At 37.1% G+C, this 14,672-nt stretch overlaps 1 protein-coding gene and 1 long non-coding RNA gene across 3 annotated transcripts in view; one reads left to right on the forward strand and one right to left on the reverse strand.

Annotated features, from left to right (window-relative positions):
• Window positions 1–11,804, forward strand: part of LOC144422907 (uncharacterized) — a 22,264-nt gene extending 10,460 nt beyond the window's left edge. The window contains exon 2 of the long non-coding RNA XR_013475438.1: window positions 11,594–11,804. This is a non-coding gene — a long non-coding RNA (uncharacterized LOC144422907). The remainder of the gene's footprint in view (window positions 1–11,593) is intronic.
• LOC120345024 (uncharacterized) overlaps window positions 11,568–14,672 on the reverse strand; it is a 16,699-nt gene continuing 13,594 nt past the window's right edge. For both annotated transcript variants that reach the window (XM_039414395.2, XM_039414394.2), the window contains one exon: window positions 11,568–13,821. In XM_039414395.2, coding sequence (XP_039270329.2) covers window positions 13,675–13,821 — 147 coding nt within the window. In that variant the 3' untranslated portion in view covers window positions 11,568–13,674. The remainder of the gene's footprint in view (window positions 13,822–14,672) is intronic.

A 14,672-nucleotide genomic window follows, 5' to 3' on the forward strand; every position in this document is an offset into this window, starting at 1 on the left:
GCGTTACTTTCTCCCTGGAGTTCGTTTTTTCTCAAAACAAGTCGGGTTTACATTTCGCAATCTCATAGTCACGTGATTAAGTATTCCAAGCGAAAGAGTGACAAAGCACTAAAGTCGGTTCGCTCAGTTGTATAGTTAAAATAACGGGGCCACGCGGTTATTGCTGCGCTGCTCCCCGCCAAAATGTGTTATCGATCAAATCTTTATGCGCGCGATGGCCCAGAGCAGCTGTCCCGAAAGGGGCGAGTTGCTAAGTGCGCTATCAAAATTAATAGAATTGTGTTGAACATAAGTAATATACGATTGGATATTTTGAGTAATTAAATTTAACGGTCATAAAAGCACCACATGTCGTTTAGTGTTTGCGCACATTCTTAGGTCACAAAGCAAAATCAATTTTTCAAAAGTTTTGGGTCGCTTGAATAAAAGGTTGAGAATCATCGAATCACTAAGCTAGACGATGTAGCAATATCATCACTTAACTTGAGCTGGAATAAACAGAAGCAAATTGAAACAGGTATTCAAATTTATGGTGGGGCGATAATCAACTACTATCAAATAAATTATGCGAACAGTAATATGTACATTAAAAAAAAGCCCGGGAACGTTGACCCACATTAGGTCACGTAACGCAAACATTAGACTTGCTTTTCTTATCGGGAAAAATAGGAACACTCAATTTTGCCGGGATCCTATTTTTAGACTGTTACCAAGAGTTTTGAGGACCTGATAAGCGTTTTAAGCCACGAAAAATTACTATGTTTGATACAGAAAAATGCTTTTTCACATTTTGAACGAGGGTCCCTCAAACGTCTCCCTTTTCAAAGCTAAGTCCCTGGCTACAATACCATCGCTAAGTGAATGAAAATGATGAATGAGCGGCTAATTCCGATTACTGAAATTCGCTAAAATCGGTCCGCAAACCACTAATGATAAACCTAAGATTATCACAGCCACGATCTGTGTGTGACTCGCAAAATACGATCTTATCGTAATTTTTGGTCTTTTTTATCTGTATAATCCTCAGTGCAACTAAAAAGCACGAACACTATTTCAAATTACTGAAACTTCTAAAATTTGGGTCAGCAAGCCAAAAATTTATCAAAAAAACAACACAACAACATGCGAGAAACGCTGCCTCGAAACTCGCTATACGAGAGGTTCCTTATAGTTTTCCGCTTATTAATGGTTTTAAGAGGCAACTCAGTTACTAAAATCTGAAAATATGGGTTGTCAGGTCAAAATATAGCGAAGAAACACTACATTCAATATATAACATGCCAAGAAATTACCTTGAAACTAGCTAAATGTTTTTGAAATCTCTGTTCTAATCTCTCTGTATTAGATTTATCTTACTCACAGAAAGTTGTAGGGCGGCCGATTACTCATAAACATAGGCTCGTTAACTTCAAAAGAAGCATCGCTTCAATTATACAGGGTGATCGCTAGGAAAACAGAAAATTAGTCAAACAGCATTTTGACAAAAATTACTTTTACAAAGTTTTTTTAAAGGCATAATTAGGTCATATTACACTCAAAGATGCTCAAAATGTTGTCTGTGAACTTCAGAGCAGTGTCTCAATCTAGTAGAACCTAAAAGGTATCAACCTAAAACAACCTAGAAACTAAAACTAGAAATAAAATCATATCGAAAAAAAATGAGTAGACACGCATTTTATTCGTGACCTCACCTGGCCCTCAAATTTTTGTTACTCCCGAAGTATGTGAACCAAGATGGCGGACAACGGAAAGAAATATGTGTACCAGGTTAGGGTTAGGCCATAATTCCAGGTACAAATACTACGGGAGTCACTTGGCTAGTCCCCGAACTCGTAATATAACTAAAATAAGGAAAATTGGAATAAAATTATGGCCTAACCTGGTACACATACTACTTTCCGGTGTCCACAATCTCGGTTCACATACTTCTAGAGTACCAAATTTTCTGCTTTTCTAGCGACCACACTGTATATATAAATAACAACCACATGCGATACGGGTACCCTCGACCGCCATTACATAACATGTTCATAATTTCATCAATATTACGAGCCTTCGTATCTCGAAATATTTTAGCTAGGATTAACCTTGAGCCATGTATAATTCGAGTATAAATTAACGATTCTATGCAATGTCCACAGTTGATCAAAGAATGATGATTATTTTTTACGAAATTAAATCGTCAGCGAGGTCAAACATTAACTAATGTGAATTCTAGATTAGCGGTAAAACCGTGTTCCCATTTTGTCAAGATTCGGTGTAGCATGTTATTTTGTAATTATGACATCATCTCCCGTGTTTTTTACTCCACATTTCTTATTTTAACTTAACGGTAATCTCTAGATTTTAAACTAGGTATGTACTCCCGACACCGGAACGTAGTATGTGTACCAGATTAGGGTTAGGCCATAATTTCAGGTACAAATACTACGGGAGTCACTTGGCTAGTCCCCGAACACGTAATAGAAATACAATAAGGAAAATCGGAATAAAATTATAACCTAACCCTAACCTGGTACACATACTACGTTACGGTGTTCCCCATCTTGTTCACATACTCCTGGAGTACCAAGAAAGGTATAGGCGGTGTAATTTATTGAAGAGAATATTAGTAATAAATCTGTTCGAGTTAGGAATTTATCTTTTTGTTTATGTAATATATTTACAAGAATTGTTTATTAATTTTCAAAAGTTATGGATTTGCCCTAATGCTTTATCTTCTGCGGGAATAACCACTTATCAACGTACCGGTGGACCCGTATGCATATATTGCAAGAGCCTTACTGCACACTAACAGAAATATATTTGTGTTAGTTAGTTAGTTATTTGTTATATATTTGTGAATTTTTCGCCATGCTCCAATGCTTTTTGGAGCAGTTCCTATTCTTGGCAAAATTTTTCAACTTTTTTCAAAAGCACCGCCATGATTTGCTAGTCATATGCTGCCTTGGACACGGCAGCATAAATGGCCGCAGAAGGACCCGAACTAACTCTAAATATAAATTCTTAAATTTAACCAATGTGAATCATAATCATGTATGAGTCAGCATTTTTATTCTGAAAGTTGAGTCAGCGTTATCATTCCGCGAATGCAAACTCGCGAAATAAAATTACTCTAATCGGTATTTAGTTAAAATGTGAAGACTAAATTATATACAAAATCCTAATTTTTGATTGCTATCCACATCTTCACGCAAACGCAATTCATTTCGCGTGAGACCCCGCAATAGTTAAAACCTGGCTCGGCACTAAATCTTGTAATTTATCGCGCATTTTATTTGCTTACTCGACCGTTACAACGGTGTTTTTCTGCTGTAACCTGGTCCAAAAATATTTAGCTCATTAATGCGCGAACGAGTAGGTCCGTTGGTGTAACGAGAGCACAGTCTGTATCCATTCATAAACCGGCTTAATGAAATTTTTGTAATTTTTCATGTTAGCGCTTTTTTATCGCGTTTCTTGAATTTTCTTGGTTAAATGCCGCCCCGTTGAAATATATGGAGTTGGTGAATTTTGGGATACAGAGACAACGATTGTATTTCTACATGTCACTTCTTCGCGCCATTTACTCCGAACATGGCGATGTACAAGCAGCCAATAAGCACCTGAAGCTATGTATCTCTACGGCAGGGTGGTCCAAACCCAGGCCCGCGGGCCACATGTGGCCCGCCGCTTTATTATCTGTGGCCCGCGTCACATTCGGAGAGTAATCAAAAAAATCGCACTTCGTGTTGTTTCGTAATAAAATTATTCAGAAAAATCTTTTGACATATTGCTACATCACGTTTGGCCCGCGAGCCTGGGTTTGGACCACCCTGATATAGAGTGTCCATAAAATCCTAAAATTTTTCAAAATGGAAAAGGAATTTGCCGATGCCATATTTGGTTTTGTACCTCACAGATGTATTAAATGAAGTAAAAATACGTGAACAATTACTGAATAAAAAACAACAAACCTGGTTAAGATATATTGAGAACTGACTTCATAACAAAATTGTAATTATAAAAAGACTTCATGGACACCCTGTATATGATAATAACCCACAGTATTAAAACTAAGCTACCTACTGTACCCGTTTCTAATCTTATTCCATGTTATGATAAGCCTCTATGTCGGCATTCTGTTTCCTATTGGAGAAAATCATTAAATATTAATTTTATGTCGCAACAGTCCAATAACTCAAATTAATACAAAATACCCTTAATGGAGCCAGCAACTGCCTCTGCATGATATGATTAACCGTCTTATCGACTTTCCTTTTTCATGTTTGAAAAATTATTGATTTGGCGAACACTGAAATGATAATATAGAAATGCTCCTTACAAAACTAACTACTTTATCCAATATTGAAGTATTTTTCGCGTTCTCAGTCGACCTTTATCAGCGCTCCAGAAGTATGTGTACCAATATGGAGGTAACTAATTTTGTTCGCCTACTTTACATCAAATGGTGTGAAGGGACGGAAGGAGGTATCTTCACTTGGCAAACACAGACAGTCCCCGGACTCGTACTAGAACTAAAATATAAAAAAAAATCGGAATAAAATTAAGACATAACCCTAATATGTAACATACTCTACGGGAGTACCCCTTTTTTATCATTATAAAATACCTGTTACAACACAAAGTTGAAAACAAGTCTCCCAGGTGTAGAAACGTTTGTCTTACTAGCTTTAAAAATTACCATAAATTCAACCATAATTTACTAGTAAACCAATTTCTTTACTAGCGTTAAATCTATGGGAAATAATATTCAGTCTATAATACTCTAAATTAAAGACTTAGGTATCCTTGGAGACCTATTCCTAAGCTGTTTCTTTGTTTTGAAATACTCAAATTAGGTTTTATTTTACGAGTTTTTTAGCATCGCATGAGAATGTTTTAGCAAAGTATCTCAACCATGGAATGAGTTGACATGCCTTGAATATTTTGCCGCCATTTGTTGTCTTCGGTCTATCACGTCGTTCAATTAACCCTGTGGTTACCGGTCATAATTATATTAGTAGAAAATACAAGAGATGGGGCAAATATATATGAACGCGGAAGCCAAATGAAGCAGTACGTGTATGCAATTTGTCACAGTAGAATACCGGTACCAAAAACGTGAAACCAACACAAGGTGTGCAATTTCTGACACATAAGAAAACGAATCCAATAGAGCACACAGAAAAATAATAGCATTCTAGAAAAGAATTAAAATATTTAATCACTGAAAATATCAAAAAAATTGGTCCATCGATGAATGAGAAGAGCAATTTTTTTCATAACGACAACAACAACATAATAACATGACGATTCCCGGATAGTACCGACATATTTTTATTGGGAACCGTCGTCGTTACCAAACGTTATACTGAGAGGAAGCGACTGTTTATGTTTGTATATCATGATTTAGAGAAAGGGTTGTTGGCGGTTTTAAAATTTCCAATTTAGACTGTTTCAGTCCGGCCGGAAAACGTGGGTTTTCAAGAGTGTTGATGGCCTAAAAGCGATGAATAATACCGAAAAATGCCTTTTTTTACATTTAAAAAAAGGGGGGGGGGTCCGCCCTAACGTAGAGTAAATAAAAAAAATGTGTGAAATAACCTGATCTTATTATCGTAATCCAACCTTAAAAAAACAGAATCAAAAAAAATTAGCCGTAACCAAATTACAGGACGGTACCGACTTATGTTTTATTGGGGAAATTCGTCGTTAACGAACATTATATCGAAAGGAAGCGGCTGTTGATGTTTGGAAATCATGATTTTGAGCATGTTTTGTGTTGAATTTCACATTAAATCGACGTTATTACTTTCATTTATCGCCTTTTGAATAAACATTTGGATTAGTATTAATCATGTATTAACAGATGTAATAATGAGCACGTAAGATTCACTTACGATTTCGACAAATGAGAATTTGCGACGATTTCACGCCTCCGCTTAGCACAGTGGTTCTCAACCTTTTTATCTCTCGTGGCCCACTTTCGTTTTATAATAATTTTGAATTTCTCATGCAAGGAAAAAACAACAAAAAAAAGACTCTTTTTGCAGAAACGAATACTTTCACTTTACTAGTGGCTTAGAACAAGCATTTCCACGTGTAGTCACTAATAATTTTGGAAGGACTACATTCTCCCGGTTTTTTAACTTTTCAATGAAAATTTATTACACCCTGAGTTTGAACATAAACTCGCTACCCAATATTTGATCAGACATTTTCGAAATAGGGTCTCGGCTACTAAATGATGGTCAGGTTTTGTAATTTCGGAGGCGAGGATTATTTTCACAAAGAGCCACTGGTACTTTCATGAGGACTGGGTTTTATTCTTCTTTCGGCATTGCCTATATTATATTCTGGTACAGACATACGTTACCCAATAGTTAATCAGCTTTCTCACTCAAAACGTCTGTTTGATATCTCGGATAAACATTTCGGTTAAAATTTTATGACTTCGGTGTAGATACAAACGTGGCGATAAATGTACGCAATAGGAGTCAAAGTCAGAATAGGAATTTTTACTTACATTTTTAAAAATCACAGTTCCTGCTGCGTGTGCAGCTGCCAGAATGCAACGTTTTGGCGTAATTTCGCGGCGATGCAAGGGATATTTCAATGAAAAATACAGAAAAAAATTAATTTAAAACAAGCCCTTGTTTTGAAACACGATGTTTTTTTTAGAATTGATAAAAAAACAAAAATCTACGCTACCCAATTGTTAATAGGCTACGGACATTTTAGAAATAGGCGCCCGACTACTAAATGATGATCACTAGTACAGAGGCGTGGCAAGAAAGTTTAAAGAGGGAGGGAGGGGGGGGGACTGAAATTTTTATTTTCCAAGTTCGGTTTTTAGGTTTCTTGAGGCTCAGAAAACACATTTCTAACTACGGAAAATTGCTATGTATGTTATGGAACTTTATTTTTACGTTTAAAAAGAGAGGGGAGGCGATTCGACATGCAGCAAAAATATCAATTAATAAACGAGAATATCGGTCAGAGACCGAAGACTTATCGATCGAAAGTTAGGGATCCCAACACAGCGCTCTTACTCCATAGTGACACCTTGTGTCTCATCACTATTTAATTAATAACTCGCTAATTATACGACATAATTCGCCCAAAATCAATAGGCTTCTGGTCCGAGATAAGATGAATGCACATGCAAAATCTGGAGCCGATTCAATCTCGCTTTCGTGAGATATCGCGTTCATCTAACAGACAGACAAATACCTATCAACATACTTACCGATTAAAATAGATAAGTAATAATAATTATCTTTTATTATTTGTTTTATTCTATCGCGAGAAGGGCCGATAAGCAAAAATAGGATTTTCAAATTTTTCCTCCGAAGAGATTTATAGATAAGATTTAATCAACCTATATATTTATATTTGTTATTCTCACGGTGTATACAATGTGTTTACTCAACCTCACTGGCTACTACGATGTCTTAGCTATCGTGCTGACAAATATTGTACTGGTCAGCGTTCTCCGCGCATTGTTTACCAAATTACCGGTTGGCCTCGGTAATAAAAATTAATTACCTAGTTTTAATGTTTAACGTGTGAAGACGTTGATGTGCTTTAAATATTTATTGCGTTTGCTCATAACAAGGCGCGGAAGAAGCAAAGCAGATATTAAATCTATACTTGGATCTTTTGTACGAAGTCAAAACCTCCCGCCAACGTCCAAAATAAGAAAATCAGTAATTATCCAGTCAGAGTTAGGGGTGCGGTTGCGTTTGAAATTCAAATTGTTAAATATGAAAAAAAAAATTTTGCATCATACATAGCCAGTCCTGCTAGCTGTTACGGTCTACATTGGCAATTAAAGACGACTTTCAAAACCAATATTGTTATAACCGCAATAAATACAATAAACTAAATAATTTATCTTGCCCAAATTATGAGGAATTTTGAGCTCCTCGAAATTTGAGAAGAATTTCTGATGTTAACTCAAACCTGCAAACTCGTTTTCTTGTTGTCAAAGTATTATAATAAATTTCAAATCGGCTTAATCGTAAACTACGCATTTAAAATTTGAAAGCGGGTTGGAAACGAAGGATAATTCAAAATCAAATGTCGAAATCTCGAAGCTTCAGGCTTATACGTTTGGCCTTCTTTGCCTAAAGGTAAATATGGCCCTGCCTGTATGTTACAACAGTGTTAATTGAGCCAATGTTTTGATTTGCTCTGACAACGATTTCAAACCAAAACAAATTATGACAATTTTTTTTATTTCAAGCTCAGCCATGTGAGTCAATCACAAGACCAAGCGTTGCTGATATTCTCGTCACAAAACTTATGCAGTGGGCCCGCTTTTTGGAGGCTGAAGCTGATAAAATATTTAACTTGAGGGTACTCCCGTAGTATGTGTACCAGGTAAAGGTAGGGCATAATTTTATTCCGATTTGCCGTATTTTGATTCTTTAGCCAAGTGAATATACTCATAGGTTTCAGTTTCTTCACACAACTTGATGTAAAGTAGGAGAACAAAATTAGTTACCTCCATATTGGAACACATACTTCTGGAGCGCCAATTTAAGTCCTTGGAATAGCACTTAATCGTGAATAACCAGATGAATTAACGAGAGCAATGCTAAAAAATAGCTACACAGAAATTGCGCACTGATAACGACTTTAAGACTTTTGATAACAAATATTGCGGTAACATTTTTGCCGTATTCAAATCTACACTAGGGGTGTTCCTAGCCCATCCAATTTGAGTGACTACCATTTTAGAGAGATTATAATTGCATTTTTGAACTTCATTTACTTGCCTAACGTTGAAATTCAAGGCGAGTAGTTGGTAATCCAATGTAATATCTTAACTAAGATGAATTGATCATTCTTCGAAAAGCAAATAACGCGTCGACTTCGCATACTGTAAAGGGTAAAACACGTCAGGCCATTGAATCGTGTGCAGCCATATGTGATACTGTGGCAAGAACATTTGAGAGATTACCTTCCGCCCATTTTGGAAAAGAATTGTAAAACTGAAATTATTGTATCTTATTTATTTGTCACAACTCACGCAGTAAATTGCTTTTGATCATAATTACTTATCGATTTTAATCGGTAATTACTTATCGATTTTAATCGGTAAGTATGTTGATAGGTATTTGTCTGTCTGTATGTATGTCTGTTTGTCTGTTAGATGCACGCGATATCTCACGAAAGCGAGATTGAATCTGCTCCAGATTTTGCACGTGCATTCATCTTATCTCGGACCAGAAGTCTATTGATTTTGGGCGAATTATGTCGTATAATTAGCGATTTATTAATTAATTAGTGATGGGACACAAGGTGTCACTATGGAGTAAGAGCGCTGTTTTGGGGGATCCCCTAACTTTCGATCGATAAGACTTCGGTCTCTGACCGATATTTTCGTTATATTATTATTTAGAAAATATGACAGAAAACCATTTGTATCATTAACAGCCATTTTTTCTTAGATTAAATCTCATTTAGACCCCTCAAGGCGCACGTTTTTCGGACTCGCTAGCTGTTGCGGTCTAACTTGGCAGTAGAACAGGGGTCGGCAAACTACGGCTCGGAGCAATATAATCCGGCCCGCGACGCTTCATCGAATTATATTAACAAAACAGCAGTATTGACGATTATATTCTTTACGTGACAGAATTTTGTTTTGCGACACCAAATTATATTATAACTTAACAAGTATATAATTCACAATCACTCGTTTAATGGTCCTATAATTGATTATGATTACACAATTGGCAACAAAACGTAAAAAAGTTGATGCTAAGTGCAAATGGTTTAATGACACAAAAGTTATTCAAATGATCAGTCTTCGCGCGTTGCTTGAAATTTACCTGAAATCTGTGTGGGGAAATGTGATTTATTGGCTATTCCTTCGGTTTTTGTCTTTCTAAAAATATGTGTGGCCCGCCAATGACTTGCAACTTTTATTTTGGCCCGCGAACGAGAAAAGTTTGCCGACTTCTGCAGTAGAGGTTCCGGCGTTCCCGTAGTATGTGAACCAAGATGGCGGACACCGAACGTAGTATGTGTAGCAGGTTAGGGTTAGTTTTATTACGAGTTCGGGTACTAGCCAAGTTACTCCCGTGGTATTTGTACCTAAAATTATGGCCTAACCCTAACCTCGTACACAAACTACATTCCGGTGTCCGCCATCTTGGTTCACATACTACGGGAGTACCAAAATGTCAGCCCCGCCTTAGAAAACTATTGGTTACGCCCCTGATAGTAGCATTATTACTTATCAATTTTAATCGATAAGTATGTTGATAGGTGTTTGTCTGTTTGTTTGTCTGTTAGATACTCGCGATATCTCACGAAAGCGAGGTTGAATCTGCTCCAGATTTTGCATGTGCATCCATCATATGTCGGACCAGAAGCCTGTTGATTTTGGATGAATTATGTCGTATAATTAGCGAGTTATTAATTAATCAGTGATGGGACACAAGGTGTCTCTATGTAGTAAGAGCGCTGTTTTGGGGGATCCCCTAATATTCGATCGATAAGTCTTCGGTCTCTGATATTAGAAAACTCCTGGTAACGTTCCAGCTAGTAGCATTATTCATGTTTTTATGGGTCCAGTGGGGCGCGATATTTCACTCCAAATTTTGATTTATTTTTGGTAAATTGACGACACGTACTGGTGCTCCCGAAGTATGCGAACCAAGATGGCGGACATCGGAACGTAACATGGGTAACAGGTTAGGGTTGGGCGATAATTCTTTTCCAGTTTTCTTCATTTTAGTCCTATTATCAGTTCGAAGACTAGCCAAGAGCCTCCCGTAGTATTTATACCTAAAATTATGGCCTAACTCTAACCTAGTACACATATTACATTCCGATGTCCGCCATATTGGTTCGCCTACTTCGGGAGCCCCTTATCCCGGGGGAGAGGACAGTTGACAAGACAGCTTAATTATATGGCGAACCATGGCCTCTCGTCCGGTTACCATTCCAGGTCGGGTATGGGATTAGTTAGCCAGTTATTCGTTTTCGGAAGCCTGGACTTGATGGTGGAGAAAGCCGCAACCGACGCGCGATTACGTGAACCACCCTACGGCGGCGAGGAGTCCAGCAATCCTCTCGCACATGATCATCCCCGCATGAGATTCGAACCTGCGATTCCACGAAGGGTAATCAGAGATGCGGCGGCAAGCGTATTCCTAATGCTCAGCACAATGCGCCTCACCACCGAGCCATTGTTTCAAATTTACCCATTCGAAAACTACTCCGGATCTAACTCCTGCTTGACTCCGATAACATTCAAAATTCAAAAACTTCGTCACCGACTTCCGGAAATTTGAAAATTCTACCACGAATGCAACTAAAAAATTCCAAACTCCTGCAACAATGCCGTGATTGAGAGCCCACAGAATCGTTAGCTTCAACCCAAAAAGGCAAATCTTTAGAAGTTTGTTTTGAAAAATTAGAAAAAATGTATTTCGAGTGGTGACTTTTCATTGATATACTTTGGTGAATATTGCTCTGATCTCCCATCTTAAGTTTCAAACAATTTCTTTTAATCTCAACATTCGCCTTTTCCTAGAAATACCCGAATTGTTGGCATAAAACGGTTTTAAAGAGCTTGTGTTATTTATTGCAACAGGTTTTAAAATATCACGTGACAGTGCAGTGCAAAGTAAACAAATCGTCACGACGTGTAGTTGGAAAAAGTCCACTGGAACAACAATAAAAAGTCGTCACGACGTGTAGCTAAAATCCACCCAATAATAATTGTTAAAGTTTTAAGTATGGACACACGGGAAAATATAATCAAGCAATGGAGTCGGTTTTTATATAATCGGAACGTAAAGTTTGGTTTTTAAAAAATTTTTTAAAGCTTTGAGCAATAAATGATAAAATATCTCAAAACAGCAGCTGAAAAATGTCATATATAGATCGAAAAGTGAAAACTACATAAAATACATTTCTTCTCTTGCTTTTTCTTGTTATTTTTTGTGTAACTCAGCTAGATGTCCGAAGCTGGTTATATGGTCCACCGACAAAAATCTATGACCCAATCGCTAACCTTGAGTAAAAGTACTTTTGTTGTTATTTTTGCGTTTTGGGGGGTTGAGTTCCAGTCAAACACAGGCAAATAAGCTGGAACTGAATTTTTCATAACTGCAAACTGAAATTTGAATGATATTAGTAGTCGAAATGAAACGTGACTTATGTTTCAGCAACAACAATTTTGCCAGGAAGTAAGACATTTTGTAAACAAATTAATATAACAAATGGAAAGTTCTTAGAATTTCTTCTAGAATTTCAGGTCCATCAGTGAAAAAAAAGCCAAATTTTTTATCCAAGTATTTCAAGTAACAACAATAACAATTTTTCAAAATGGCTCAAATATTTCTAAAGTTTCTAGCACCGTCTGCTACAGTAAAACTAAAACTAATCAACGTATTGCACGTTTCACTACAAAAAAAAGCAGTTAAGTAGTCGAAAAATTAGTTAGCTATCCGGAATCGGAATTAAAAATTTCAATCGCCAACACCTAATAAAGATAAGAAACAGAATAGCAACTGCTGGCTCACCAAGAATTAAATAACAGCACAATAAATCCAAAGCTATAAAAAATAAAAAGCACCGCCGTAGTATGTGACCTTCGGAAACTTTTCTATCCTAGCTTATGGTTTTCAATCCTTGTTGCCAGTGGCGTACGGGATTTTGGGAGAGAACTATTGAAAAATGGAAATAATATGACGTCATTCTATGATGTCATATTTTTTTCTACGTCATAGCACCTAAAAAAACAAAACGTCATAAAATGATGAACTATTTTATATTTACGTCACAGTAACAAACGTGACGTCATATTAGCCGTTGTTGTTTGTGAGAGGAAGGCGTGACCCAATAACCCTCATTATCTAGGTATAGTTCTTAAGACATTTTGATTAGTCGATGGGTGTTGGTCACATACTACACCGCAGCTAAAATATATATTAAAGGAAAATTTTGAAATCTTTATTATATTATCTAATAACAAGCAGTATCTCAAAATTGCGCTGGTGCCCGATCGCGCCAAAAACAAATAAACATTAGAAATTGAATATTAACGAAAACGCCATGTTTTTCGGATTGGCACGGGGCCTGTCCGCCTGTTTGTCGCCAGTTGGGAGAAAAATTTAACTCCCAGACTCGCAGAAGCACGACCGAGATCGCCACGACGATCGAAATTTCGGTTGCTGTTTGAAGAAGCTCGCGGAACGGTACTCCTGAAGTATGTGAACCAAGATGGCAGACACCGGAACGTAGCATGTGTACCAAGTTAGAATTAGGCCATAATGGTATTCCAAATTTCCCTATTTTAGTACTATTACGAGTTCAGGGACTAGCCAAGTGACTCCCGTAGTATTTGTACCTGAAATTATGGCCTAACCTGGTACACATACTACGTTCCGTTGTCCGCCATCTTGGTTCACATACTTCGGGAGTACACACGGAACAACAGTGTTTCTCGGCACTCAGCTAAGCTATAATATCCCAAAACGCCAATTAACAGAACTAAAACTAAAAAAATTAAAGTCATGGAAATTTTGCGTCTTTCAATAAAAGTTCGTGCATTTAGATGGATTGTTTCGTCACTGTATCACGTCCCAATGACGAAATATTACGTTCAATGACGTCATGGTTTGTGGACGTGCTCTTTTACGGCATTATTTATGACGACTCAGTCCGAAGTTAGCCTTGATTTGCTATTGTTGCTGAATAGTTATATTTCGACACGGATATCCCGCCACCTAGTGTTTGTGATTCGTTATAGGAAGTGAACGATGACTCGGAATCGGCGAATAATGGATTGTGAATTTCCATCGGCTCGTCTGTAGTCTGAAAATATAAGAGTAAGTTTATTTTGAGCAGACATTTTCATTGCTTTTTGGACACGAAATGGAGACGTTTTTGTTGTTATTTGGACACTAAATGGAGACATTTGAGAACACCATTTTGAAATGAAGAAAACTCATTTTTTATGTCATACATAGCAATTTTTTCTATATCGAAACGCATTTTAGACATTCAAGACACTTTGAAAACCACCGTTTTCCGGCCTACGGTCGAACCCGCTAGGTGTTTCGATCTAACTTAGCATTTAGAAATTTCAAAACCATCTCCTTCGAAAGCTGCTGTTTACGGCCCTTACGCGTTCATACGACATTCGGTACAGTTAACATTTTAGTGGAATATTTGCAACGTTCACAACGGAGTCATCCCTTAGTCCAGGGTTGAGCCACGTAAGTGTGACGTAAAAAGTTACATTTTATGAACAATATTTACATTGTCACAAAAGCAAAAGTAGGAAACAATAAGCATCGTGCGGTTAAAATTTAAATACCCAACGGTTCGGATTTGGGCCACGGGCCGTAGTCTGCCAATGTCGGCCTTAGTCGTATTTCTGTTTTGTATCGTCACTATGAGTCTTAAAACTCAACTTCAAAATTGTTAGGTTAGAATCAGGAACTCTCATCGACTTACCGAAGCTAATCCCGGGCATTCATAAACAGTGTATTCTCCATTACGATTTTCCACGACTAACGCACAAAAAGATCACAAATTTCAGTATTTGGAGATAAAAGAAATTCGCTAAAAGTCTAATATTTGTGTTTTTTCATCATGTGGGACCCAATATTTGTTTGAATGTCGCTGTTTTTTTTATAATTAACGGGCACACCTTCATATGA

This window comes from Styela clava, chromosome 5, assembly GCF_964204865.1.
Source record: "Styela clava chromosome 5, kaStyClav1.hap1.2, whole genome shotgun sequence".
NCBI classification, from domain to species: domain Eukaryota; kingdom Metazoa; phylum Chordata; class Ascidiacea; order Stolidobranchia; family Styelidae; genus Styela; species Styela clava.